This window comes from Colletotrichum lupini, chromosome 6 (genome assembly GCF_023278565.1).
Source record: "Colletotrichum lupini chromosome 6, complete sequence".
Taxonomy (NCBI): Eukaryota; Fungi; Ascomycota; class Sordariomycetes; order Glomerellales; family Glomerellaceae; genus Colletotrichum; species Colletotrichum lupini.
Genome location: NC_064679.1, coordinates 1,493,407 through 1,520,663, shown reverse-complemented (window position 1 = coordinate 1,520,663; position 27,257 = coordinate 1,493,407). Strand labels below are relative to the sequence as shown.

The 27,257-nt window shown below is 38.1% G+C and overlaps 4 protein-coding genes and 2 non-coding genes across 6 annotated transcripts; 2 read left to right on the top strand and 4 right to left on the bottom strand.

The window, feature by feature from the left end:
* Positions 1-343: 343 nt before the first annotated feature.
* Positions 344-4,240, bottom strand: CLUP02_11943 (fungal specific transcription factor; the record flags this gene model as incomplete). The annotated part of the gene is made up of 8 exons (XM_049290908.1): positions 344-399; positions 943-1,541; positions 1,620-1,677; positions 1,740-1,768; positions 2,239-2,571; positions 2,628-3,923; positions 3,988-4,118; positions 4,202-4,240. 8 exons carry the CDS (start codon positions 4,238-4,240, stop codon positions 344-346), a joined length of 2,541 nt encoding a protein of 846 aa, XP_049148053.1.
* Positions 4,241-4,662: 422 nt separating this feature from the next.
* CLUP02_tRNA208 lies at positions 4,663-4,744 on the bottom strand. The gene has a single exon. It is a non-coding gene; the product is annotated as a tRNA-Ser (tRNA).
* Positions 4,745-5,232: 488 nt separating this feature from the next.
* CLUP02_11942 (uncharacterized protein) lies at positions 5,233-6,461 on the bottom strand (the record flags this gene model as incomplete). The annotated part of the gene is made up of 4 exons (XM_049290907.1): positions 5,233-5,766; positions 5,799-5,998; positions 6,147-6,255; positions 6,300-6,461. 4 exons carry the CDS (start codon positions 6,459-6,461, stop codon positions 5,233-5,235), a joined length of 1,005 nt encoding a protein of 334 aa, XP_049148052.1.
* Positions 6,462-6,822: 361 nt separating this feature from the next.
* On the bottom strand, positions 6,823-6,894 carry CLUP02_tRNA207. Its single transcript has one exon. It is a non-coding gene; the product is annotated as a tRNA-Met (tRNA).
* Positions 6,895-7,693: 799 nt separating this feature from the next.
* CLUP02_11941 (fumarylacetoacetate hydrolase) lies at positions 7,694-8,772 on the top strand (the record flags this gene model as incomplete). The annotated part of the gene is made up of 3 exons (XM_049290906.1): positions 7,694-7,705; positions 7,764-7,845; positions 7,901-8,772. The coding sequence occupies 3 exons, from the start codon at positions 7,694-7,696 to the stop codon at positions 8,770-8,772; spliced, it is 966 nt and encodes a 321-aa protein (XP_049148051.1).
* Positions 8,773-26,479: 17,707 nt separating this feature from the next.
* Positions 26,480-26,911, top strand: CLUP02_11940 (uncharacterized protein; the record flags this gene model as incomplete). Its single annotated transcript, XM_049290905.1, has 3 exons — positions 26,480-26,644; positions 26,766-26,825; positions 26,885-26,911. 3 exons carry the CDS (start codon positions 26,480-26,482, stop codon positions 26,909-26,911), a joined length of 252 nt encoding a protein of 83 aa, XP_049148050.1.
* Between the last annotated feature and the right edge of the window lie 346 nt (positions 26,912-27,257).

Below are 27,257 nucleotides of genomic sequence, written 5' to 3'. Positions count from 1 at the left end.
TCCGAATTATTCTCACCGCCAGTAAATATCGCTTGCAAAAGAACCAAGCGCTCGTGTTTACTTTCAAATGTGACCCAAAACAGTGAGGTTCATCATTTCCAAAGCCCTTTGCTCGTATTGCAAGATCACCGCCGTAGCGACCTGACATGTATCTAGGCCGAGTTTCATCTTCGACGAGAAGCCGAAGTAGTCTGTGTGCGCGAAATGACTGCGCCACAGAGGGAGGAAAGTTAGGCAGAGAGCGGTCGCTGGAAGTCCTCTCTGCTGCTTTTCCAAGACGCATATTTATGCATTAGATACTCACACGAGGCTGTTGGTTTACTTGAACACGTTCCTCAAGTGGCTACCCGGCTCGATTGTTGATGGGCATGGCGACAAAGGCGATGAAGCTCTCAAAAGCTCAGTGAGTGCGTACGTCGAAGCTGTGGACACCAAAGAAGAGGCTGGAGAATAACCCTTGTGTAAGTACCCAGTCGCCTCCATAGTTCCTCACAGTCTTGGCAGTGTTTCACGAGGGGTATGAGAGGAATGTATTTTAAATTCTTGTCCTATTGTGCTGAGTTCAAAAAACGAGTTGATGGCCCAATCATAGAGAACCTGGATCTTTTCCTGCTTCCAACTATTCACTTCCATTCAATGCTCAAGTGATGAGCTGTAGTCCCTGTCCTCAATGATCTCGGCGCACGCCGTCTTCGCCATAATCTCTGTCCTCGTCATCTTCGTTGTCCTCGTCGTCTTCATCGCTCTCGTCATCATCGCCGTCATCATCTATTGAAATAAAATCGCCGTCGTGCATGCGATCATGGTAGTCATAAGAGAAGTATTCCATGAGATCGTTATAATCTCCCATGTATCCATTCTCGATAATCATCTGGTTCTCCGCTTCAAGGCGCTCTATCTTGATGCCGAGAGATCTGGTCTGCTGCAGGAGAGTGGCCATACGTTGAGTCGTGGCCATCAGCACGGCCTCCAGAAAAGCCTCTCCCTCGGTAGTTGTGCGGGCTAAAGCGTAGGTTTTGTCAATGTCGATTTGTTGACAGCAAACCTCCGCAATCTGAGACTGGAGATTGGCCTCATCGGGAATGTTGGGATCCAAGTTGTCATATGCGTTCTTGTATGTGTTGAATAGCCATTTGATACCCTCTGGCGATGATTTGTTTACCGTCGTCACTGCTTCATGCTGCATGTAAGTCAGGATAGACTCGGCCAGTTCAACACGCACAGGCTCGTTCAGCAACCGGTCGGCAAGTCGGTAAACTTCAATCACGGTAACGAAGTCCTGCGCATGTTCCCTACACCACTTGGTCATAGCTATGAACTCATCGAATGGGTTGCCGGTAGTCGTCATATCGACGATGCGTAGGTAAGCCTTGAGAACCTTTGGCTCGATATCGTCGAACTCTATGACGGAAGTCCTGCCCTCGACGAAATTGGAGCTGTTGAGGCATGATCTGAAGTAGTCAGAGTCCTTGACCAGCTTTGACTTGCTGAACGTGAAGACTTTTTCGCCGCATTTGAGGGTGACGCGCTCACCAGAATCACTAGGAGAACAACGGGTCAATGAACAACAACATATAATTTCCACATCAAAGTGCCGTAATATTGAAGATTGAACTTACGGAGTCGATGGTCGTGAGAAGAAGTCCTCATCACCGACATCTGTGGGCAGCGGGATGCCTACAGCGATGTGAAAAGTATCGGAGTCGGCCATCTTCCTCGAGAGCTTGGGGGAAACTAACTGTGGTCGGTAGGAAATGAGAAGAGAGACCTGTTAGTGAGAGGAAAAGGTTTTCAATTTATGAAAACCCAAGAGAACAGAAAATAAGGAAATCTACAGAAAACCACCTGAATTTGGAAGGAGGGAGCGTCAGGTTTTTTGAGAAGGAAGGTACGGAAAAAAAGGCAGGCAGGTACCGGGAGTGCAGGCACCAGAAGGCACCTTCAGTCGGGTGAAAATCGGACAATGAATCACTTAGATGTATGTATCACATTATTCGTTTGGGAGCTTTCATTGTCACACAACACAGCAGGTATTCTTGTATGTAATGCGGACAAACAGATTGTAGGATACACTTTGTTCTGGAGCAACTGCATTTTGGACAATAATACAAGGCTGCTCCCGTTACTGTTCTTCTGCGCCATTCCCAGCCGTAGCCTGCCTTATTTTCTGTTTCTTATGACCCGTACTGACGCCTGTGCCCCCATTCTCTCGAGTGGTCAAATCAACTCGAGGCATACTCGTTCATCGTCCAAAAGTTGTTGTCGACTAGTCCCCACCTTCCGTCATCAAGAGGGTCTTCATCTCCGAATTCAAGCCCGGGAGGATTGAAGTGTGAGAATTCGTCTGATGAACTTGACAACACGGTAATTCGCGCCCTCTCGTTGATGTCTTTGCAAGCACTGTGGATCCTCTTGAGTCTTCCGTCGTCTGTAGCCTTTATGAGACGCTCGAGTAGGAGTAATGCCGATTCGACATTGCTTTGATCCGTCAGTCGACACGGGCTATCTGGACAGGCCAGGTTGTTTACGGTGATGAACATGATACTTGTCAAGTAGCCGCACGACACTAGCCTGCAACGAAACTATTAGCAAGAGCTGCGAGGAGTGAAGGAGGAAACCACAAATACCAAGTGAGAGCAGAGTCATTCTCGGGTGTTGCAGCATAGAGATGCATGCAAGTCCGTGCCTCCGTTACCAGCTTGTCCCAGCAGTTCGGAAGCCGTGCTGCCAGGTCGGACCGCGCTGCCGGAGTGCTCCCCTTGTTACAGCTGAGCAGCCCTTGAAGCCACTCGAGATGGTGCGAGTCGGCGTAGTGCGTTGTCGCGATGAGCTGCAGGTGGGTGTAGTGAAGTAGGCAAATGTACCGAAGGTACTCAGCGGCCACGGTTGCTGCTGCCAGCTCTGGCTGGAACTCGATAGGTATTGAATTTTGCCAATTTTCCAGCATCTCGCGGATGCGAAGCATGTTCTGACTCTTTTGTTGGTCTGGAAGCTTGAGAGCCCGAACGGAGAAACACATGTGATACAGCTTTCCCTGGATGTAGGCGAGCTGAACAGTACTGCGGAAGTAATTGAACTTTTGGCCAGAGAACCCCATGATTATACCTACATCATCCGGAGGATGTAGAGATGGAATCTCTATGTCGATCTCTGACTCCTGATGCATAGGCGGCTGCGTCAATCTCATTGCTAGGTCGCGGTCGAGTATGAAGGCGATCCAAAAGACTCGACTCCTCTGGAGAGCCTCAGCCGGCTCGAATTCCTGCGCCGTAGACTTTGTATGGAGTCTAAGGCTATGGCAAAGCCTAATTGCAGATGCAATCAGTATGGACGCCGGGCCCTGGTCCGCTGAGCCGTGGAATACGAGTACCAGTCCAAGTAAAGTCTGCAAGACCAGCATACTTGGTTCATTGATGACCAATTTGTTCAAGACGGATTGAACATTGTCGATATATCGCTGCATATTCTGCGTCTCTTCGTAACTGGAAGCGTAGGAGTGCCGGTGTGCCAGGGCCAAGACAACGTTGATGGCGGCCCAGACGTCTGATTTACGGTGCGCCGGATACGCGTACCAACTTCGCAGCATCTTAACGAAGCTTTCTCGCTCAAATAGAGGGAGCACCTGATTCGAGGTCTGAAAGTAGTCTTCTATTGAAGGCAGGATCTGACGCAAGGGCGGGAGTGTTTTGCTGGATTCGCGACCCGAGATGCTTGAGCCTGGGTTAGTAGAGGAGCCGGGTGATTCGTTGAGTGTTGAATCAGTATTTGTCGCCCAGAGATGCTGCTCCTCTTCAGAGATACTTGCAGCCGAATCGGGCACCGAAGATGTCAGCAAGAATTCTGGGTTGGGTGCCTTGGGCGAAGGTTGTTTTTGGGCCTCCAGTTGCGCTAGTCTTGCTTCCAGCATCTCGATCTTCTTGGATCTATTTTGAATACTCCGTCAGTTGACCAAAATTCTCTGCAGAGAGTTTAGAAGTGAAGACATACTGATTCGACTTCGCGGCAGTCGCCCTCGTCGGGCCAGTGTAAGTGCACTCTGAGTTGTATAACTTGCAACCGGAACATCGTGGCTCTTTTGCATCACATTTGATCTTCTTATGATAGCACAGATCGCAGGCCTGTACGGTTCAAGTCAATTGTCAGTTTCTTTGAAGGTTGCATTCACCCGGCTAGGTAGGTTTTAGGAGTTGGAGCCACTCACCTTTCTCCTCCTGACTCTTTTGGGCTTGGATGTCTCCATCGTCTCTGTTAGTTGCTAGAACGCGTATCTATGTCCTCGTCCAGGCTCTGTCATTCGACCCGGTATGAGATGGAGTACTCTGATGTTTCAGTAACGACAGTCACGCTGTGATGAGCTCTTCATGACTTCTTAGATGGGGCCAAGTAGTCAAGTAGATTATGGCCGTGGCTTGAAGGCGGGACTGGGGAAGTTGTCTGATGAGACCCTGCTTACAAATGGATAGGCTAATCCCAATAGGGTTAAAGGTCAAAGAACAGGATCCTCTGCACGAAATACTCCAGGCACCTGAATAACAATCACATAAGTTCTTCCTTAAAGCTGCCTGCTGCAATGCCAAAACGCTCTAAACCTTGCAGATTGATGATATAGGCATCTAAAATTAGGACCAAAATCGACGAGCCAGAGGAGACAAAAGCAAAAGACGACGTTGGCCTGATTCGAGCAGACGCTCCCGAAGGAACAAGATTTCTAGTCTTGCGCATTAGACCACTCTGCCACAACGCCGATTGGCTGATCTCTGAAAGGTGGAGATGTATACAATTGCTTGGGCTGTGATTTATATTGAGACTAGTAGTCAAGGACGAACGCGATGTCGTTTGCGCGGCTCCGAATATCGTCTGCTTGGAGTTCGGATGACATCTCTGAAATGTAACTCAAACCTTTACACTTTACCGTTCCTCGGAAACTCTATTTAGGGCATGCACGCACACCCCCCTTCGCCTTGTCTTCAATGACTGTTTAGAGGGAGATGCGGGGCACAGGTTTTTTTACTCATCCATCTTCATACAATGAAACTCGTATCAAATCAGTCACGTTAAGGACGTGACTTCTATATGGAGAAGGTAGTGGCTTCCCGGATCCTACTTACTTAGTATGCTCATGATGTAAATTGCCAAAGGTTTAAACATCTGTGCATTTGGCAAATCTAAGTACGGCTACGGGGCACATCCACAGTTTTTGGAAGTACTATATTGCAGCGCAAGTCTCGCTGTTTAAACGAGCCTGTACATCATGCAAGTCGTGGCGTTGCACTTCGTACAAAAAAAATTCGAATCAAATTCCTCGCAAATGGGACAGTCGGGTGCTGAAAGGCCCTTGTTCGTTGGATACCATCCTTTCCACCCATGAGGCCCTTTGTCTATGCATCCCGACTGTCGCCCAGGAGGGACAAGTCGCGCCTTATTGGGCAGATTGCGCGTTTTCAACTCTCTTGGCTCCACGGCCTCGTCAAAGCTATGCGGGTCCCCATTGTAAAAATCAGTAGTAGCATCCCGATCTCGAACTTGATAGCCCTTCGAAGTTTTGCAACCGTCTTCATAAATCGTCGGGGTCTCCGAACGTTCTTCTGCATGGAATTTGTTCTGAAGCTGGTGAGGTTGAGGCTGTGACATTGCCGGCTGCTTGTAGAAGCTCTTTTCCTGGGGAGTTGCAAGCATTTCAGGCCACCGAGATTTCTGCCGCACTTCTGCCTCTTTCGCCTTGTGCGCCGCTGTCTCCAAAGCAGCTTCAAGTTTCTTCTTGCCTTTCTTTAGCTTTTCTTTCAGCTTTTGTTTGATACTTGCGATCTCCGGAACTCATCGTCGGACGTGCGTCTTTTCCACACTGAAAACTTGCGGAGACGCAAGCTCTTGGCCCTGACTACGGGTTGTCTTGACTTGTCGTATTGCGCGCGCAGAAAAGGGTCACTGAGAACTTTGTAAGCCGTTGTGATTGTCAATAGGTGTGTGACACAGGGAAGAAGCTCATAGAGGCCAACTGCTGTTAGGGTCTAGAAGATGAATTACTGAAATCTGCCCTTCCCTCGAGGTGTACTACCAACGCTCTATATATGCCTGAGCTGCTCCTTTGTTGCTTGGTCCTCCTCCTCATGCCCCCTTAAGCTATCCCTTAACCGGCGAGGCCTGACAGTGATGTGCGTTTGATAGACTGAAAAGTGTCCATGTCGGGTTAACATTCTGTTGGAATCTTGGTTTCTGGACGAACTGGCCAGGTTTGCACTCCGAGGTCTTCCCGCTCTGTCATATGCTTCATGCTGACTATACTGACGAGCTCTTTCCACCAGGCCATGAAACGCGTATTCATCGTGTTCTTGTGTCGCGTCATTCCCGACGCCGAGAATAACACAATGGTCGGTGGGCGTTGGTGAACCCATCTTTTTGATACAAGCAATCAGTGGGAATGTCCATGATACACTGCTACCACCAACGACCACGGAAATCATTGGGAGAGTCCTGACAGAAGGTTATAAGGTGAACAGAATCGAGTTAGGCTCGGCATAAAATGAAAGTTGACCAGAATGTCGTCCTATATCATAAGTACAATGAAGATGATGGAGACGTCCATCAATAACATTTTGGCGTTGAACTCTGGTGAAAGAGAGTGTGCCCACCTCATAACGAACACTTCGCCGAACAATGGAGGCTCGAAGGAGTAGCCAACTGAAGTTCGGCAAAAGTTTCATTGTCCTTTGTGCCCCTTGTAGACGTTCAAGTCCTTGTCACCCTACAAAAGAACAAAAGAAAACACTGCATAGATCAGGACAGGAGCCGCAAAAGGTAACACTCTCAAAAGCAAGGTTTTCGTAGCACAACCTGGTTTCGATCCAGGGACCTCTGGGTTATGAGCCCAGCGCTCTACCCCTGAGCTATTGTGCTTGTTCTGATTGTTGAGGGACGAGGCTCAATTTGAATTTAACAATGCTGTGGGAACGTGGATGAAAGTGTGACCCACTCAAGGGCCGCAAATTTTGCTGGCCCATCAGCTAGTGTGGCAGACAACTTTGGCCTCAGCGGCCTCAGAGGAATAGTCATGCCACAACTTCAACTACCTTAATCAGGCAAAGCTTTCTGACTCTTGTGGTGGACCTGTATGGATAGACGGATCTCTCGAAAGCCAAAAGCTACCAGTCGTGAAAATGGAGATAGGAAGACCAACCCAAGCGTTCGGGCCTCCGAGAAGTCTGACCCACTGGAGATGGGTCCGGCAAAGTGGCCGAATCGGCATCGCGTGGGCGCGTGTCTGGAGAATAGGGACAGAACCACGTTTCTCCCTACGTTGTTCATAGAATTTTACATAATTATCGACCAGTCTTTATCTATCTACCGGAACATCTCTTGTCGACTTAAGGTGGGCTTTGCGGGGTGAGGATCCCGACGTTATCTCGGTGCGGATACTGGCTTTGGTTTTGGAGAAAAGGCCGATCACATTTCCCGAAGCCATCGGGAAAACGCCACGACTACGGAGGATGACCGACGTCACTCGATGCAGTCAGCATCCGGTCAATGGTCGGAGGACTGTCTTCTGGATGCGGGTGTTTATATCCGCCTCATAGGCAATGCCATACCGACTCTTTATCGCAAACAAGCTCATTCGAATTCACCTGAGGCTGTAATCCAACACGATCAACTAATTCAAATCTCTTCGTAAACTGAGCCTCAGAATTAGTCAGTCAAGATGATAACTCCTGTAAGTGGGCTTCAAAGCACCATTATCATCGTAGGTATTTGTAACTGACAATCTTCAGAGATGGAAACGGCTTGTGCGATTCATCGCGGAAGATGATTGGAGGGAATACATCGGCGAACCAGTCGACGAGACTGTCGACGGTATGACCTCTTCTTCCTGGTCAAGTCAAATCATATTCTCTGACACTCTCAAAAGTTGGAGCTGCGCTGGCCGCATCCCTCCCTGTACCGGTGCGGGTTTTCACTGGAATCTCAGCCCTGGACGCCTCAGCAGAGCCAACATCAAGGATCCTCAACGTCCAGAAGCTTCTTCCGCCCCTGACACGCAAAGAAATCGGCATGATCCGCTGCATTGGTCTCAACTACCGCAAGCACGCCAAAGAGATGGACCTCGAACTTCCAGAACATCCAACTCTCTTCTTCAAACCCGCAAGCTGCCTCAACGCGTCAAACGCGCCACTCCTCATCCCTCATCAAGCAACAGACCTTCAAGCGGACTACGAAGCTGAGCTAGCTGTCATCATCGGCCGTGACGCGAGGAATGTCAGCGTGGAGGATGCCATGGACTACGTGCTCGGTTACACGTGCTCCAACGACGTCACGGCGCGAAAGCACCAATTCGCCGGCGCTCAATGGGGTTTCGGAAAGGGATTCGACGGCTTTGCTCCGATGGGTCCGTGTATCGTCAGCGCGAGCGGCCTCCCAGACCCTTCAGTCATTGAGCTGAAGACGGTCCTCAACGGCGAGGTGATGCAAGAGGGTAGAGGGGACGACATGATCTTTCCCATTGCCGAGATCGTGGCGTATTTGTCTCAAGGCACGACACTGGAGGCCGGGACTGTGATCATGACGGGGACTCCTCACGGGATCGGTGTGAGTAGAACTCCGCCTGTTTTCTTGGCTCCTGGGGATGACCTTCGCATCGTGATGAGCCACGGCCTAGGCAGTTTGGTTAATAAGGTGGAATACGAGGAGAAACCCCCGAAGGAAATGAATGGGTCAAATGGAATTAAAGTGGTGAACGGTGTGAATGGAGTGAAAGAAGTCAAGGTCAATGGACTCCATTAAGCTGAGGAAGCACTCATAGACCACTGCAGAATGGACATCACATATTTATCCGTTAGACCTGCCAACTTGGGATCTTTGTTACATCGACATTTCCATCTTTCTGGGATCGCTAGTCAACTTGAGGGGCATTGTGACGTACCTTGCTCAGTCCCGAACTCCGAGAGCCATGCCGCTTAGGTAAGTATACAGAGACCGTTGTATGTCACGAGTTATGGCACGCAGCAATGGGCATACGGAGTGTGGTAAAAGTGGCTTAACTATTAAAGTGGAAATAGATAAAAGGAAAAGGTCTATATATATAATATCTAAGATAGATACGTGATTTAGCACGTAACGGGCACTTTATAAGGTGCGATTACTATCCCTATTACGTAATATACCCCCTAATTATTATTGCTAGGGAGCTATTATACCTAAAATAGAATCTTTAAATACCCTTATAAAGGCCTAATTTAGTTAAATATAAATAAAAGAAAATTAAGCGCAAAGGATACGCGTCTTTTAAACCGCGTTTATTATAAATATATCTTTTTATTTAAAATAAATAGAATCCTAACCCGGAATAGCGCGTATTTTATTATTTTTAGTATATAAATTACTAAAGGCGAGGCTACTTAGCCGCTTTATATATATTTAAATTCTCGCGGCGTTACTTAGCTATTATTTTTTTTCCTCTTTTTAACTTCTTATAGTTACTATAAGTACCCCCGTTTATTACGTGCGCGTACTTACGCTATCGAATCGTTTACTAATTTTATTTTAAATATAAATATTTAATATATTTAAAAATAATAATAAGTTTTACGTAATTTTTATAATACTTTTTATATATATATTATGCGGTTTATTAAAAGTTTAAATAAGTAATAATACTAACGAGCCCCTTTAGGTCGTTACCCCCCCCTATAACCTCTTACTTATTTACTAAGGCCCAGCTACCGAGCTCTCTCTCTCTAACTAAGAGGATATCGAGGCTACTAATTAAAATACCGAGGACTTTATTAAGTTCGAGGCTCTCTTTAGCGGCCGTAATAAAGGTAATAATAAAGTAAATAGTAGTAATAAGAGCTCTAATAGGCTTTTACTTATCCCCCCCTCGGAGTTTAAAAATAAGAATAAGATTAGTTTAGATAATAAGCCTTCTAAAAAGGGTATATTATATACTTATTATTTTAAAAGTTTATATTTAATATTATTCTAAGGTTTAAAAAACGTAAGGCTAGCTCTTTTTAAAAGGGTAGTAAAAAATAAAAAAGAACGCTAAGAGGCTAAGGTACCCCCTATAATAAGTATAGTTCTCTTTACTATTTTAGGCCTATTTAACGTATACTTAGTCCTTAAAAAGCTTAAGGGAGAGGCTCCCGAGGAACGGGAGATTTAGTATTTACCCTATTTTAAAGTAGCCCTCTAGTATACCGATACTAAGGATAGTAGTTATTATTTTATAAAAAGTAATAGCTAATATGCGCGCTATTTTAATAGCCGTTTAGCTAAAGGGTATATTAATATACTAGTCGTTTTATAGCTAATAGCCTAGGCCCTTACCGAGGCTATTATAAGTAGTACTCCCTTTTTTACAAATATATTATCCTTTTTTATTATTAAGAAGCGCACTTCTAACTATAGTTTTAGTAAGATATTACTAAGCTTTATAATATCGTTCGCTAGATATATAATAACTAGAGGATATATAAGAACTATATTAGTTTTTATATAGAGGACTTCTTTAACGCGCGCCCCTAGTTCTTTTTTATACTTATTATAGTTATTTATAACTAACCTTTTATTATACTACCCGCTTCTATACCCTAGGTCGTTAACTTAATAATCGTTCTAGCTCTCGCGCCCCCCGCTACCCTTATTATTCCTAACTTTATAAACTTCGAGGTACGTAAGATATATTTCTTAGCGCGCGTACTAATCCTCTTCTTTAATAACGCTATACTCTTAGTAATTACGTATTTTATAAATTAGGAGTTTAAATAGTAAGCATAAGCCTAGGTCTTATTTTTATATACGTATACCTTACGGGGTAAGGTTATTTTAGGAGTTTAGGCCTTCGGGCTATAAGAGGTTTTTATTTTATTTATTTTAAGCCTCCGGGCCGCACTCTAAGTTCTGTCTATCGTTTGCCTTTAGGTATTAAGTTTTTCTAAGCGTAGCCTAAATTAATTATTTTTGACTATTTTGGCTATTTATAATAGCTTTTTACGTATCGTAAAGGTTAAAAAGTGTATAGAAATATTTAAACTTAGTTCGTAAAAGGTTTTTAATAAGTCTATTTACTAATATATTTTTTATTAATACATAAGCAACCTTAAAGCTACCTCTAGCGTGCTCTTATCTTAGCTATATATTTTATATATTAATATAGTAAAGTTAAGTAGCTATTTTTTCTCCTTCCCTTACGACGAGTCGAATCGTTTATTAATTATCGTAGTTAACTAACTATACTTCTCCTAGGTTAAGGGTAATATCCTTAAAAAGGCGCTTTAGAACTATAGTCTTTTTTATAGTTTCTTTAAAATAAAGAAGCTTAGCTTTAGTAGTTAACGTCGTAATTATTACTTAGCGTGCTAATTTTTATTAAATTGGGCTGCTAAAAAGGAATATTATATATCCCTAAGATAATCGTCGTGTTACCTCGTTATTTACGAAGTTAGTATCTCTAGTTAAAAATAATAATTATATACTCGGTATACTACTATAGTAGAGCGTAAGATATTTCGTTATATAGAGATATTAAATATAGTAATTAATTACTTTAATATAGGTTACGCTTAGGTTAGTTAGGAACCGTAATAATTATAAGTAAGTAAAAGCGACGTCTAGTCTAATTATAATAGCTATATAAAGTATACTCCCGACCTTCTTTTAATAGCTCTTTATTTCCTCTTTTATTACTTACTTCTTATTTAGTTTAAACTCTTTTTAAGGAAGAGGGGTAGCTAGATATAGTAAATTTATAAAGTTAAAGCGCTTAGTAACTCGCTCGATATATACGTTATAAATAAAGTAAACTTTGCGAGTAGTACGGTTTTATAAAATCCGTACTCTAAGGAAGTAATTAATCGGTCTATTCTCTTTAAGGTTAATATATTTTTTTATACCGTCGACGATCCCCTAAGCTGCCTTTTAGTCGTTTTAATAGTATAGAATAATAAAGTTATTGATATAGAATATTAGTATTACCTTCCTATTTACGGTTTAGTAAATATAGATCTCTTTATAACTATATATTATATTTATATTACGGAGTATAGAAGTAAAAGTTTAGAACTAGAGAATTAGCAAGTCTCGGAGGCTATATAGAGCGCGTTAGAGTTTACTTACTTTACTAATAACCTTATATCCCTCTAAGAGTTTAATAATTATTAACTTCTCGCTCTTAAGAGGCGCGTTAAGGAATGCGTTAATAGTATTATACTAGTCTATTTTAAGGTTAAATTAGGTAGTTATTATTATTATAAGCCTAAAGGCTTTTATAGCGAGCGTCGAAGCGTACGTATTTTATAAGGGGTTAAGTAGTTATATATCCCCCTTTATATATATACGTACTTTTACCTCGCTAACCTCGTTATCGACGTCGTATTTATAAGTATATACTTATTTTAATAAAAGTAGGATCCCTTATTTAAGATTACGGTCGACCTCTTCTTATATATTAATATCCCTTAGCTTTTTTATTTTTACGTCTATAGTATCCCTAAGTAACTTCTATAGTTACGGTAGGAGATATTTAATATTATTAAACTTCTTTAGTAAGCTCTAGAAGTTAACTTTAGTAAGTCGTAGTTTTTAAACTCCTCCGGAGCGCTCTAAGTAGGTCCTATGAACTGCTCTTTTTATTAAGTCGACCCACCCCCTTTTAGCCACCCCCCCCTTTTAGCTACCCCATTTCTCTATCCTAGCTACCGCATTAAAACCCTACTTACGATTTTTAAACCACTATAATAATTACAAAAATCGTCTAAATATAATTCTTTTTTATATACTTATTTATTAATATATAATAGTCTCGTATACTAAAAATAAAGTTATTCGGGCTCTTAAGGCTATTAAAAGAGGTCTCTTAGTTAATCGGGCCTCGATTAAGTTCGGAGTTCTAAGGTTAACTCTTCGTAACTGTAAGAGAGGCTACTAAACGAGGGTAATAATATTCGTAGACCTCTAGAGGCTTCCTCTATAATAAGAAGACTAGCTAGCTTAGTAGGTTCGTATTTAGTATAATCTAGGCGTTATACTAACCTATAAATAGCTTATAGAATTCGCTAAGCGAGTTCTAAAATCCTAGGGGGATATAAATCCTCTTAAAAAGAGATAGATAGACGCTTTTTTAAGGAGGAACTTATTAATTAAGGTCTAGAGAAGTTATACTATCGATTCGAGGTATCTAAATAGGGCTATTACTAATATAATTAAGTTATAGTTTAGATTACTTAATATACTAGAAATTAATAATATTAAATAGGCTAATAGGTATAATATAAATAAGACTAGTATCCTAGAGGGTAAGGGATTTAATAGCCTAGTTTTGGGTAAGGTAAAGACTATAGTAGTACGAAAAAAAGAGCTTAGTTCGCGTGCTTAGGTATTTATAATCGAGTATATCTCTACTAATAGTCGAGCTATTAAACTACTAGTTATATATAAGGGAAAGTCGGTATAATAGTAGTAGTTTCCACTTAAACTTAACCCTTATACTAGTTAGGAGTTCATAGTAATAGATAATAGCTAGACGACCGACAAGACTACCTTTAAATAGTTAAAAATAGTATTCTTATTATAGACTAAGACCCCCCCCCTTAGGGGGCTTAGTATACTTAATAAGCCTCGACTATTAGTTCTAAATAGCTATAGGAGTTATATAACGATAGAATTTATATAGGAATACTATAGAAATAACGTCTACTTACTATTCTTACTACTATATACTTCCTATATCCTCTAGCCGTTAGATATAGCTATCTTTAGACCTATTAAGTTTAAGTATAAGAAGGAGCTTAGCAAAGAGGATATAGTAAATAATTTTATTATCGTTAGAAAGCGGTACTTCTTACGCTACTATTAGAAAGCTCGTTTAGTTAGTTTAACGTCGTTAAATATACGAAGTAGGTAGAAAGTAACTAGACTATATCCCCCTAATATAGCTAGACTACTTACTAATTTAATAGTCCTACCTAACCTAGTTATACTAACTAAAAAGACCGTAGATACTAGGTAAGTAACTAGTAATACTAAAAAAGCTATTAACTAGGTATTAGTAGCGTCTATTATTAACTAGTTAATACCTAAAAAGGCTAGCGAGCTCTGCGATTAGTTAAAGTTATTTATAGAGCTTAGTCCAGATTATAACACTTAACGACTACTATTTAAAAAAGTAAAAAAGGTATTTAGCGAGCAGGCCTATTATCTAGTAGCATCTTAGCACTATATTCGAGTTCTAAAAGCTAAAGTTAACTAATTAAAGCCGCGGAAAAAGAAGAGTATACTAATAGACTTAAATACTAGGTTCGCGAATATCTAAGATATATAGAGAGCTTAAGAGGACTTTAGTAACCGTCTAGTTAGTCCTAGTTAACTCGTAGGGGTCGAATTACCTAAGGAGAATAATAACTATATTATTATAGTAATAGAAAATAGTTAATTAATTAAGTATAGTTAGTAGCGATATTTTAATACTATGTTTTAATAGGGTAGCTAAAAGGGGGGGGTGGCTAAAAGGGGGTAAGTCGACTTACTTAATAAAGTATTATATATCCTATACTACTTTCCTTTATAGCTTTTTACTAATTAGGTATAAAGGTAAAGAAAAAGTAGTCCTAGAGACGGTTATAATAATTACTGTTTCCTATATTCGAATATAAGAGCGTTACGAAGATACTACTATTAAAGCGTTATAAAGGTCTATAGGCCCGGTTTAAACGTCTAGGACCTAACAAAGCTTTACTTAGTACTTAATAAGGCGGTTCTTATAAGCTCTATTTTTATATAATAATAGAGGTTTATTATAAGGGTTCCTTATTAATATCGACTTTAGTATTAGAAATTACTTCCTCGTAATTAGTACCTCGTTTACCACGTACTCTAGCGTTTTACTAAGAGCCGTTAAGAATTAAAAACTTAAGAACTTTTATAATATATATAAGCGCTCGTAAAGAGGACTATAAACTGCGCAGAGCCGTTTATAACTTAGTTATTATATCCCCTTCTTTACCCCTACCCCTAAGCTCGTATAAAGGGGTTATCTTAGGGGTTAATAATAATAATAAGACTATATTAGCCTCTTTAGCCTTATTTACTATACCCTAGAGTACGTCTATCGGTTACTTAGCGTCTTAAATAGTTAAAAATTTAATAATAATACTATCCTTAATTATAGAGTTATCTTAAGTACTAGTATTTCCGAAGTCTAGATCTACTTCCCTAAGTACTCGAACTAACTTATCGTTAGTATTAAAGAGTTCTTATATCTCTTAGATTATTAAATTTGCTTACTCGCTTACGATAGTTTATTCTTCGTATACGGGATTATAAAAGACTTTTTTATTAAACCTAATATTCTTTATAATAAATACTTACTCGAGCGCGGGTACTTAGACCCTATATAAGTTATACGTTTTTAGTATATATCTAACTAAGTATTTTATATACCCGCGGGAAAGTATTTTAAACTCTTTTTAACATATACCCCTCTTACGATCCTTATAAAGAGGGTATGCTTAGTAGTTATATACGTAAAGGCTACTAAGATACGGGGTAACCGGTTTAGAATCCTATACTTAGTAACCCGTTTATTATTAACGTTAATACCGCTTTTACTAATTAATTTTTATTATAATAAGTAAATCTCTTTTATTAGCCTCCCGTGGGGTAATATTATAGATAAAGATTACCGCTAGCACTGTTTTATTTTATAAATTCGTAGGGAGGTTCGTAAAAAGGCATATTTTACGAGCTTTAGTAATTACGAGTTAACCTGCTCTTTTAGCGTTACTTATAGGTTTTTTTATATATAGAGGTAGAAGTTCTATTCCGATTCTTAGCTTATTATACTACGTCTTATATACGTATCTAACGTTTATAGTTAAGAGAGCGGTCTTATTATTACTTTTAAAAAAGTAGATTAGAATCCTTTTTTAATAACGAATCGCTACCTAGAGGCTCTATAGTACGAAAAGCACTTCCTCCTCTATTTTTATTTTTAAAGGGAACCCCCTAAGCTGCTTATTATATTCGTTAGAAACTATAAGTGTTAGTATCCCTATTATAGAGTAGTTAGTTCGAACCGTAGTTAACGAAGAGATTAATTAAACTATATGAATATCTGCGTAATAAGTATAAAAAAGAGGTTCTAACCATAAGTTAGGCTAGCTACGATAATCGTAAATAGGGCCTCTAATTAGCCCCTACGTAGTCGGCTATATACCGCGGTCGAATTAGACTTCTAATTTAATACTAACTTTCTCTTTTTTTTATCGATTTAACCGCTATAATTAGAAATATAATTCGACCTCGGGCCCGTTTACTAAGTCGTCTCTTTTTCCCCCTTTTCTCTACTCTTTTTATATAACCCATCCCTCTATTCGTATAATAACTTTTCTATTACTTACGAATTACTCTAATCCCTTATTTAGTACTACTTTTATAAAAGCGTCTACGAGGTTATTTTTATTATTAATCTAACGGATCTCGAGTATTTTGCGCCTTTTATATAATTACCTAAGGGCTATAATATCGATTATAAGCCTCTTTTCTTTCGTCGTTCCTAATTTAACGAGGTATTCGTATAGCGAATAAGAATCTATATAAATAACCGTTAGAATAAGTAGAAGGCTAATTCGATTAGTAATCTTCCTTAGCGTTATTAAAATTATATAAGAGAAGTTAACGCCGTTAACTATACTATAAACCTCCGACGCTGAGATACTTCTTATTACCCGCTTATTTTTAGTTAATAAGTAGTAGATTATATTACTATATATAGTAAATTCGCTCTCGCTTATACTCTCGTTAGCTAGGATAATAATATACTTTAATTACGAAATAAGGTCGTTATTATTTATAAATAACTTATTAACGAAGACGTAGAGCTTGCTAGTTATAAAGCCGATCGGGTAGTAGACGAGACCTTAATTAAGATTCGTCTATTACTACTTAAGCCGCTTATTAAGTACCTCGACGTCTTATTTAGTTAGATCTATAGCCCACGCTACTTTAGTATAGTTAAAAGTTACCTCGGGCTAATAAATACTTATAATATATACCCCTCGCGCGAGCTTAGCTTTATACTACTTTTTAACATTAGTTACGTTCGGATTAATAAGGTTAATCTTCTTACCCTACCCCTTTTATTAGAAAACGACGGTTTCCCCTTCGATTTTAAAAATCCCGCTATTAAATACTAAGGGGGTATTTATTATAAGGACCTCTTTTAGCTTTATTACGAAGCCCGCTTTTTAAAGCTCCTTATTCTCCTTTTTTATAAAGTTAATATTAAATAGGCCTAATATATCGTCGGTCTACATTCTAACGATCCTAAATTAGTTACTTTCGTACTCCGTAATTAGTAAGTACGGGTCGTATATAGAGGTAATTATTAATAGTTAATTAATATAAAAATCGTAGTAAGTGGCCTACTAATAGGTGCCCGATTCTACGAGCCTATATAGTAGCTTAAGTACTTTAATAATCGTACTTTTTAAGTACTTACTAACTATTTCCTTCGGTAGATAGGCTAGGATTTTCCTTATGAGCCCTGTAGCTAATTAGGTATAGGCCTAGGTAATATTATAGCTCTAAATCTTATATCCCTTTTTCCGTAGCGATGCTATTAGTACTATTATTAATCGTTAGCTATAGCGCTATATAGTAAGCGATTATATAAGCAGCGTCGCCTTTTTAACGTTACTATACCCCTAAATTACGTATCTAGACTTTTCGTACGGCTAGGGTGTTCCTTTCCCTTTAATCTTACGAACTATTTATAATTTAAATATACGGAGGTTTATATATTTTTCTAGGTTATATAGGATAAGTCGATAGACCCCTCGATTATAAAGAGTGTTTACTTCGATAAGATCTAATCCCTTATACGGCTTTTTAATAATTATAATTATACCTTCTTTACGTAGTTTAACTACTAGCTCAAAATCGGCTTTCTCTTTACTATATAAAAGGTATTAATTACCTCGTTACTAGTAATAAATTGCCGCGTTAGGGCTTGCCGTTATAGTCTTTTATAACGTCTCGCCGGTAGTATTAGTGCCCTTTTAGTAATTTCCTTTTCTTTATTATCTATTAGTACTGCTATAACGATTTTATTAAGGATAATTTCTTATGCCTCTACTACGGGTTATATAGTTTCCCTTGGCTCTTCTTCTTCTTATAGGTTAGAAATTACCTCGTTAGGATCTATATAGTACGGTTTAACTACTATAATTAATACTTCGAGTAGCTAGTTACGATCTTTTATAACTATATAAGAGCGCTCGTTAACGGAAATTAACTTATATAGCCTAGTCTATCATTAGGTAACTTCGCGCTATACTCGTATATCCGAATTTAGTAATATATTTAGATTATCCTTTATATCGGGCCTATTACGTATAGTAATTACCTCGTTAACTTACTTTTTTATACTTACCTTGCGCAGTGCTTATATTACTTTTTTAACTACTTAGGCTCGTTAGCTTATGCTTAGTAATAATAGCAAGGCTAAGGTCGTTCTTAGATATACTCTAAATACTAATAGCGTTAGTATAAGTCCGTTAGGACCTATAGTATCGTTATAGTATTTAAGTACTATTTAGAAGTATTCGTTATCGGTAGAATCCGGATTTTCCTTTTTAATAATTCTAAACGCCCTTTTTAACTACTAGTGTGCCCTTTTTACCTTTTTAATATTATAGTGCGCTTTAACGGATACGATTTTTAGCTATATACCGTAAGCCGTCGTATTATCCCTAAATTCTACTAATTTAAAGCTAGTATTAGCGTTAGTTTTAATACCGTCTAGAGGTCCTTAGTATATATTAATCTAGCTTTTTTATAGGGCTACCTATACTATCTTTACTTATAAATCCTAGAGGAATTACCCTACTTAGAAAGATATAGTTACGTTAATTATATATAGTACTAGCCGACTATTTAAGTAGAAAATATCGACGACTATTTCCTAGTTAAAATTAAGCTTATTACGCAATTTAAACTTAAATCTGCGTAAGCTCTGCGTATTTATTTAGTATTAGTAATATACTTTCGTTAACTACTCTAGCGCCCCTATTTCGATATTATTATTATCTAATTACTTTAAGAGGTTATATAGCCTCGTAACTAACGGGTACCCAAATCTCTAATATAATCTTCTGAGCTTACTTTTTATTAAGTAATTAATCGACTTCGTATTATTAGTAAGCTTTATAAACGCATACCCCTATTATCGTTCGACTATCTCAAAATACTTACCGCTAAAGATTCTATTCCTCGTATTATCGAATATAATACCTAGTCGATCTATATCTTTTAAATATAAAAGAAATAGGGTATTAACGGGTAAAATATAAAAAGTCATCGTTCCGAAGTATATCTCTATTTTTATTATACCTAGGGCGACGATTTCTTTACCTAGGCCGAAACTAATCTTTATAATACTTACCGTCGACGTATTAAGCGTTATTAGCGCGATTTTCTATAGCGCTTAGAATTACCCTTTTCCTTTAGTTAATTATTATAATACCTTAGTATCTAGGATAATCCTATAAAAATCGTTTAGGCCGTACTTTTTATTTACGTAGAATACCTATACGAGCTTAGTATTTAAAAGATCTAAGTAGTATAAAAAGGACCCCTCTAGCTACCCCTAGATTTACTTAGTACTATATTCCTTTTTTTTAGATATTAAAAGAAATAACGTCTTTTTTTTAATTATTAAGAGAATAGGCTTTGGCCCTATTAGATTTGCCTTTTTAGCCGCCTCTATATCCGTTATCTAAGGGACTTTCCTTTACTATTTATAAATAAAAGCCTACTTATTAAGAACTTCTACTACCCTCTATTCGTTTAGCCTCGTATATCTTCTAGAGGCTAACGGGGCAAAAAAAGAGTAATTAATATTATTAATTTTATTATAATCTAATTCGTTAGTATAGGGGGTAAGATCTTCTTTATTTTCTAAATCTCTTATAGGGGGTATATACTTTAGGCCGCTACTTTAGCTACCGTCGCTAAGTTCCGTACCCCTAAATCTACCCTTATATATAATAAGGAATTAATTAAACTAACGAGGGCTAGTTTTACTATCTATTACCCTCGACGTTTTATACTATTCGTATAATTTAGCACGCTCTTCCTCAGAGTAGTTACTTAACTAATATTTATCCTTTTTATAAATATAATATTATTTCTTTTATTACCCTACCCGTGAGTTAAATCTTTACTTATTTAACGAATCTAGGCCTCTTTATTAGCGATTACCGTATTTAGCCTCTTTTCCCTTCTTATTATACGTTTAATCGACCTAATATTATTAATAAGGGCCGTCGTATACTTAGAAATAGGTTTAGTGCGGTATTCTTATTTTAATATTTAAGCTAGATCTTAGCCTCGAATAGAGTATCTCGTAGTCTTTAGGTGCTTAGTATAGGGTTATTTTTACCTCTAGTATACGCTAGACTACGATATAAAAATATCCGACTTTTTGCTCGTTTATCCCCTTATTTAGCTAGGTTTTTACTGACTTATCGATTCGATCGATAAGCTCTTCGAAGATCTTTATTTATAATTTACCCTCTATTATCCTAGCTATAAATATAAAAAAAATCGCTCATAGCTTAAATAAGAGCTCTAGGTTCTTATTATAGGTCTCGAAGCGGCTTCGGATTACGTTCATTATATTAAAAAAGTCGTTTCGATCGAGATTACGTACCGCTTCGTAATAATAATTAGAGGCTTTACTTACGAGTACGATATTAATTACTAAATAGTACTAATATTCCCTAATTCCGACTTTTTCATAGTAATTATAAAATATCGTTAGGGTTTCTTATAAGACCTTATACTTCCCCCCAGAGTATAATTTCTCTTTTAAAAAGATCTTTTTAAGGTCTATAAATTACCTCGTATTTATTACTAGATTTTTAGTATCTATATATAATCCCTACGTTACTACGTACTATTAATAACTTCGGGTCGTCTACCTCCTTTCTTATTAACCGATCGGCGCCGAATTTCGTATTAATAATAATAACGAGTTATAGATCGAAATAGGTAGAATTATTAATTATCGTACTTCTAGTACTATATTTTACCCCGGTATATCCTTTTATAATAATAGATTTCCGTTAGTAATTATAGGGAGGAAATCTAGGTCGTTTACCCTTTTTTTAAATTCGTTAAAGCGATTATACGCTCTATCGACTTATACTTAGTTCTATAGTACGAATTCCTCTTCTATAATTATTACTATTAGTATTTCGTATAGCTCTTGCGATTATAATTACGTTAGTAATACCCCTTGCCTATAGAGGAATTTATTAACTACTTTTACGATTCCTAAGCTTACGCTCGCGAACTATTTATCTAGCTAATAGCTAAGGTCGTTTGCGATCTCGTAAAATAGGGGTTGCCCCTATAGCCCCTTTTTCTCATAGACCTTAGTTAAATAGATTAATACTACGTTAATTTACTTACTATTAGGCTAATCCGCAATTCTATATATCTACGTCCCTTAATAATCCGGGTTAATATTTACTTACTTATAAGGGATTAGGATTCTATTTAAGATCGGGTTTCGTCCTCTCTTTTCTTACCCTAACTTGCTAAGGGTCGTGCTCTAGCTTATGCTTATATTAGTAGTTACTAGCGTATTTAATTTTAATAAGGATATATCTAATCTGCGCACTAGTTATAATAAATCCGTACTTTTACTACTTAACGAATTTATTAGGGTTTAGGAGATTCCCGCTTCTTCTTACTATCTTATTACTACTCTCGTTTTTACTATTTTTAGCAATTATTACTACTCTTTTAGATCGCTAGCTATTATACTTACTAAGATCCTCCTTTTTATTTAGTAAAAAAGGGTAGGTTTTAGTAGTTCTTTTTAATAATAGTAGCGGTAGACGTTTATATTACTATAAGAAGATATAATAATTAGTCTCGGGATCTTTATTAATTACTAATTTCCGCTATCCCGTATACTTCTAGCCTCCTAAGCCTCGTACTCTTTATAATCTCTAAATAGCTTCTTTAGTTAATTTCTTAAAATTAGTAATCTCGCGCCGGGAGCTAATATAAAAAAAGCCCTTTAGCGGCCCTCTAGAGGATTCTTTTTTCTCCCCTTAGATCCTCGTCTTTTTAGCCTTTTTTTAAACTAATAGTAACTCTAGCGGGAGGTCGTAAGATTACTTTAAAATAGCTTCTTTTTTCCTAAGTTAATCTCTAAGATTTATAATACTCTTAGCTCGATACTATTAAGACCTTTAAATCCCCTCCTCTCTTATTAAACCGTTCCTTATACTATATTCTTAAGTAATACCTAGGGGGTAGTTAAGGGAGCTATAAAGAGGTCGTTTAGATCGCGGGCTTAAGGTCGTACTTATAAAATCCTCGTAATAATAGACTTTCTTATATACTATAAATCTCTTAGCTTAATAACTCCTATAGGGTTACCTTCGCTACTAAGTAAAAATATTTACGTTTAGAGATCCCCTTTTTTAATTACGCAGTGCTCTTTTATATTATACTTTTATTAATTTAACTAGTTAATTTCTAATCGCGGGCCGGCTATAGAAAAGTCGTTTAGTAAAAAAGCTACTCGGGGCGATAATAAAAGGCTAGTTACTTAAGTAGTTCCGTTAATTAACGTAGTTTAATATAATAAACGTTAACCTCTTATAAGTAGTAAAGGGCTACGATTGCTCGATTCTATATAGTATTTAAGAATTGCTCCCTTTTTTATCTACTTCTATAAGGTTAATTAGTACAAATCTCTTATTTTATATAGTATTAAGAGGTCGTCTTTTTTACGTAACGAGATACCTTACTAATTTATAATAATAGAATTTAATTACTAATTAGTATTAGTATCCCTATTATAGGGTAGTTAGTTCGAACCGTAGTTAATAAAGAGATTAATTAAACTATATAAATATTTACGTAGTAAGTATAAAAAAGAGGTTCTAACTATAGGTTAGGCTAGCTACGATAATCGTAAATAGGGCCTCTAATTGGCCCTTGCGCAGTCGGCTATATACTGCGGTCGAATTAGACTTCCAATCCGACAATAAGTATATATTATTATTTATTAAGAGATAGTTCGAAATAGAAGAGATCTTAGTATATATAGTACTATGGCCGTAAGGCTCTTTTTAAGGGTAGTCCTCTTAAGACTATTATCTTAGCTTCGGATAATATATATACTTTATACTTAACTTATAATAGAGGTTTAATATATATACCTCGAGTCTTATATAGTAATTAATAAAGAGTATTAGGTCTAAGATAACTTGTTTTAAGGTACTAGAGGAGCGCGCTATTAAACTTTTTATAAATACGTTAATATAAGCGACGGAATTTTCTATAGCTAATTAGTAGTATAATATTAGCTAGGCTCTATAGGATATGCTTAAGGTTTGCGGAAGAAGGATAGGATTAGAGGAGCTTATATTTAAAGAAAATTAGATTGTTTTTTTAAATAAGCTACTTTTTAATAGTGCTTTTATAAAGCGTTCTTTGTTATAAAGTATAATTTAGACCGTAGTATTAGAGTGCGCTTTTGTTTAGTAAAGTTTTTAAAACTATATTAATATAAAATCCCTTAACGTAAGCGACGTTCTAAAGCTTTAGATCGTAAGTTCCCTTTTCCTTAAGTCCGTTTAGAATGCCCTTTATAATACGAGTACTATATATAGTAATAAGTAGTATAGTAGTTCCTAATTTAACGTAGTTTTTATTACTTAATAATACATAACTCTCGGGTTTAAGTAGGCTCTTATTGTTAATTAAATATATTACTTTATAGCTATCTATTACTATGCTCTAAAAAAGGGGGTAAGCGCTACTTATAGGGGTACTAAAGATTGCGTTTATCTCTAAGTCCTAACTCTTTATAAGTATAGCGACTACGTAGCCCTCGTTCTAATTTATTAATAAGCTCGCTATAAGTTAGTTAGAGGATCCTTTTAAAAACCTAGGTTTTTTAGGGGTTCTATCGTTCCTTAGCTAACTAGCTTTCTTAAGCTTATTATAAAGTAATTTCTACTTACTTAATTTAATAGCGGCGAGGACTTCTTTTATATAGCTCCTTAGTATTCGTATTAGTAACTTACTAGCGTTTCGGCTTATAAGTACCTATTTTAATTTTTAGCACGCCGTAGGGCGCTATAAGTATACGCAATTATAAAAGTATATAACGTTACCCTTATTATTTGCGTTGTTAACTAAGTTAGAGCGTTTAGTAAAAGTAGAGTAAGCCCCTTTTTAACCTAAAGGTCGTTTAGTATATGCGTCCTAGGTTACTAAGCTAAATATATACGTAATCTCCTCGAGGGTCCTCGTATACGTTCCGAAGGCTATTAATTTACTAAAGGTTTTATATATACGTTAGCTTTATATAGGGTTAAGTTTAGACTTAATTATAATTAAGAAGTTAAGTATAGCGATCTCTCTATTAATTTTTAGAATATTATATATTTTAGCTCGGAAGTAAGCGGACTACTACTTTTTATATTAGTATTAGGGGTTAATTCTAGTCCTCGCTTTATTAAGGGCTTATTAGTATTCCTCTCGAACTATATTCCTTATTATTAGTTCGGGGGGCGTAAATTCTTACTTTAGATATCTAATAATTCGCTATATACTAAACTTAGTACCGTTCTTAGTAGCTTTTTAGAATACGTATTCGTATAGTATAACGTTAATTAATTTTACTAATTACTAAATAAGGACTTTAATATATATATTAATAATATTACGTTCGTAAGCTATAAGTTACTTATATTTAGTATCGAGCTCCTATTATTTTTAAATACTCTCGAGTATATAGATCCTTTTTACGGGTATAATATAAGGATAGATTTATTTACGTAAAGTAGGTAGCATAGCTAGCTTCGTAAAAAGAAACCCGGCTTAGTTCTATAAGTTACTTATGCTTAAAGAAGTTAAAAGGTTCGTATTAAGAGTTATGTTTAGAAGCTACGAATAGAGGATTTCTTAGTTTTTTTAGTCGTTCTCGAACGCCTTATAACGGGCTTAGTAAGCTCGTAGTTCTTTTTTATTACGGGTCGTAACTAATTATCTAAATTCTAAGGGCGAAGTAAGCGCTATAGAGGGGTTAAGGAATGCGTTAAAATTTAGAGCGTCTAGGTCGACGTACTTCTAGACCCCGACGCCCTTATTTATAGCACGAAGTATATTAAACTATTTAATTTAACTATTATAACTAGTTAGTTTAGCTTAGGCTAAAGTAGGTATAAATAAGTCGGTTATTTTAAAGAGATCGTAGGAATCGTATTAATAAGTATATTATTATAATATAGGGTCTTAACTAAGAGCTAGGCTTATAACTATTACGAGTTATAGTACGTAGTAATAGGTATATAGAGTATAGTAAAAGTAGCTTAACTATTAAAGTAGAAATAGACAAAAGGAAAAGGTCTATATATATAATATCTAAGATAGACACGTGATTCAGCACGTGACGGGCACTTTGTGAGGTGCGATTACTATCCCTGTTACGTAACATTATAAAACCCTCCGTCCTGCACGACTTAGAGTTTCCAAGTCCCCGGAATTACCACTTAGTTCTCCGCTAATAATGCGAATATGCATAGCCGTAATGCACATGCCTTGCGGGGCGACTCCGACATCCGGGGCTCCTAAGCCTTACAAGGCCAAGAGTCGTCTCGGACGGGCTTCTATGCTGTCCGATGAGATAAGGTTCACTACAGATACCGTCAATGGGTCTCTACGGAAATTGAAGTTCCGTACGCTTAAAGGCGATGAATTGTGCAACGAGTTGTGATGATGTTGCCATCTCCATCTGACTGCATTGGATGCTCAACAAATAGGAAATAGTTGTGTGTCGATCATTTCTCTGATAGAGAAGCTTTCAGCTCGTTAGCTTCAACTTTGGCAGAAATGGAATACGAGTATCTTAGGTTGGCGGGTCGCGCCCTTGGAAAGTGGCCCAAGACTCAATTTGATTATGCTACGTAACCGCGAAATCTTGCCCTGGCTATCCTGGTAGGAAATTGTATCCGTATGGAAAGCTTAAAGGAGCTTTGCTAGCTACGAGTAAGGTACGGACAAAGACAGGTCGGTTTATTGTGCAAGTAATACTTACTGCGCTGACTCGTAACTAACCGAAACCGACACCGATACTTGGACAGAGCGCGTTGTGGACTGCAAAACAAAGTCAAAGTAATTAAACACAGCATCAGTTTTTGAATGAGATTAATTGTCGTTAGCCCCCGGGGTAAGAAGAATTATGCCCACCGCAACGACCGGAGAAGGCAGTGCCGGACGCCGGATGGCAATAATGCCGTATTTTCCCATATCAGAAGTACAAATACCGAGCTAGAATCAGTAATCATGGCAGGTGAAATTCCTCGTCAACAGTCAATCAACCAGTCAAATACTCAATCTTTGCCCAACAAGTCAATCAACCATCCAGTTCTCTCAGCAACTAAACAGCCTAGTCGCCATCATGCAGTTCTCTACCATCACCCAGCTGATCCTCCTCGCCACCGCTCCCCTGGCTATGGCCAGCGTTGCCGCTGAGCGCACTAGCAGCAACAGCGTATTTGACGTCCGTATGGAGTGCATTAAGAGCAACTGCGGTGGTGTTGGAGCCGCTTGCGCCGGTGCCTGGGTAAGTCACACTGCTAATCGCCAACCGAAATGTTCACTGTTCACGAAAGCCACTTCGAGGCCAGGAGTGGTCTTGTAGATGAATTGGTCCGTTTGAGACAAGTTACTAACTGTATCGACAGTGCTGCGTCCGCTACAACAAGGATGGCTGCAAGTGCATTGCGCCGGGTGACATTTCCGAGGTAAGTCTACATGAAGCTTTTTCCAATGAAAACCTTCATATACTAATTGACTACCCCAGAACGGAGACAAGTGCCCCGCTGCGTAAGGAAATTGGGAAAAGTTACTGTACTTATGACAGCGGCAAAAGCGAGTGTAGATACCGAAGTATTTAGAAAGCAAAACCAATTATACTTATGAAACTTCAATATTCTCTTTCTATTGTTCATATTTCGGGCGAACGTTCTAGCAGCCCGACTTGAGCGGTCGTAGAAGATTAGGTGTCTCAACTAGATTTCGTAAAAGTCTGCTCACGACCTTCCGAATTAAGACCGGAAAGCTAGGCTTCATCTGTTATTTCATTTTACTTAGTCTCAACAGCGGATACTTTATACTTAATGGTAAAACATTTGAGATGATGCTATGTTATATCTAGTAATGGAAATGCCTGTCTA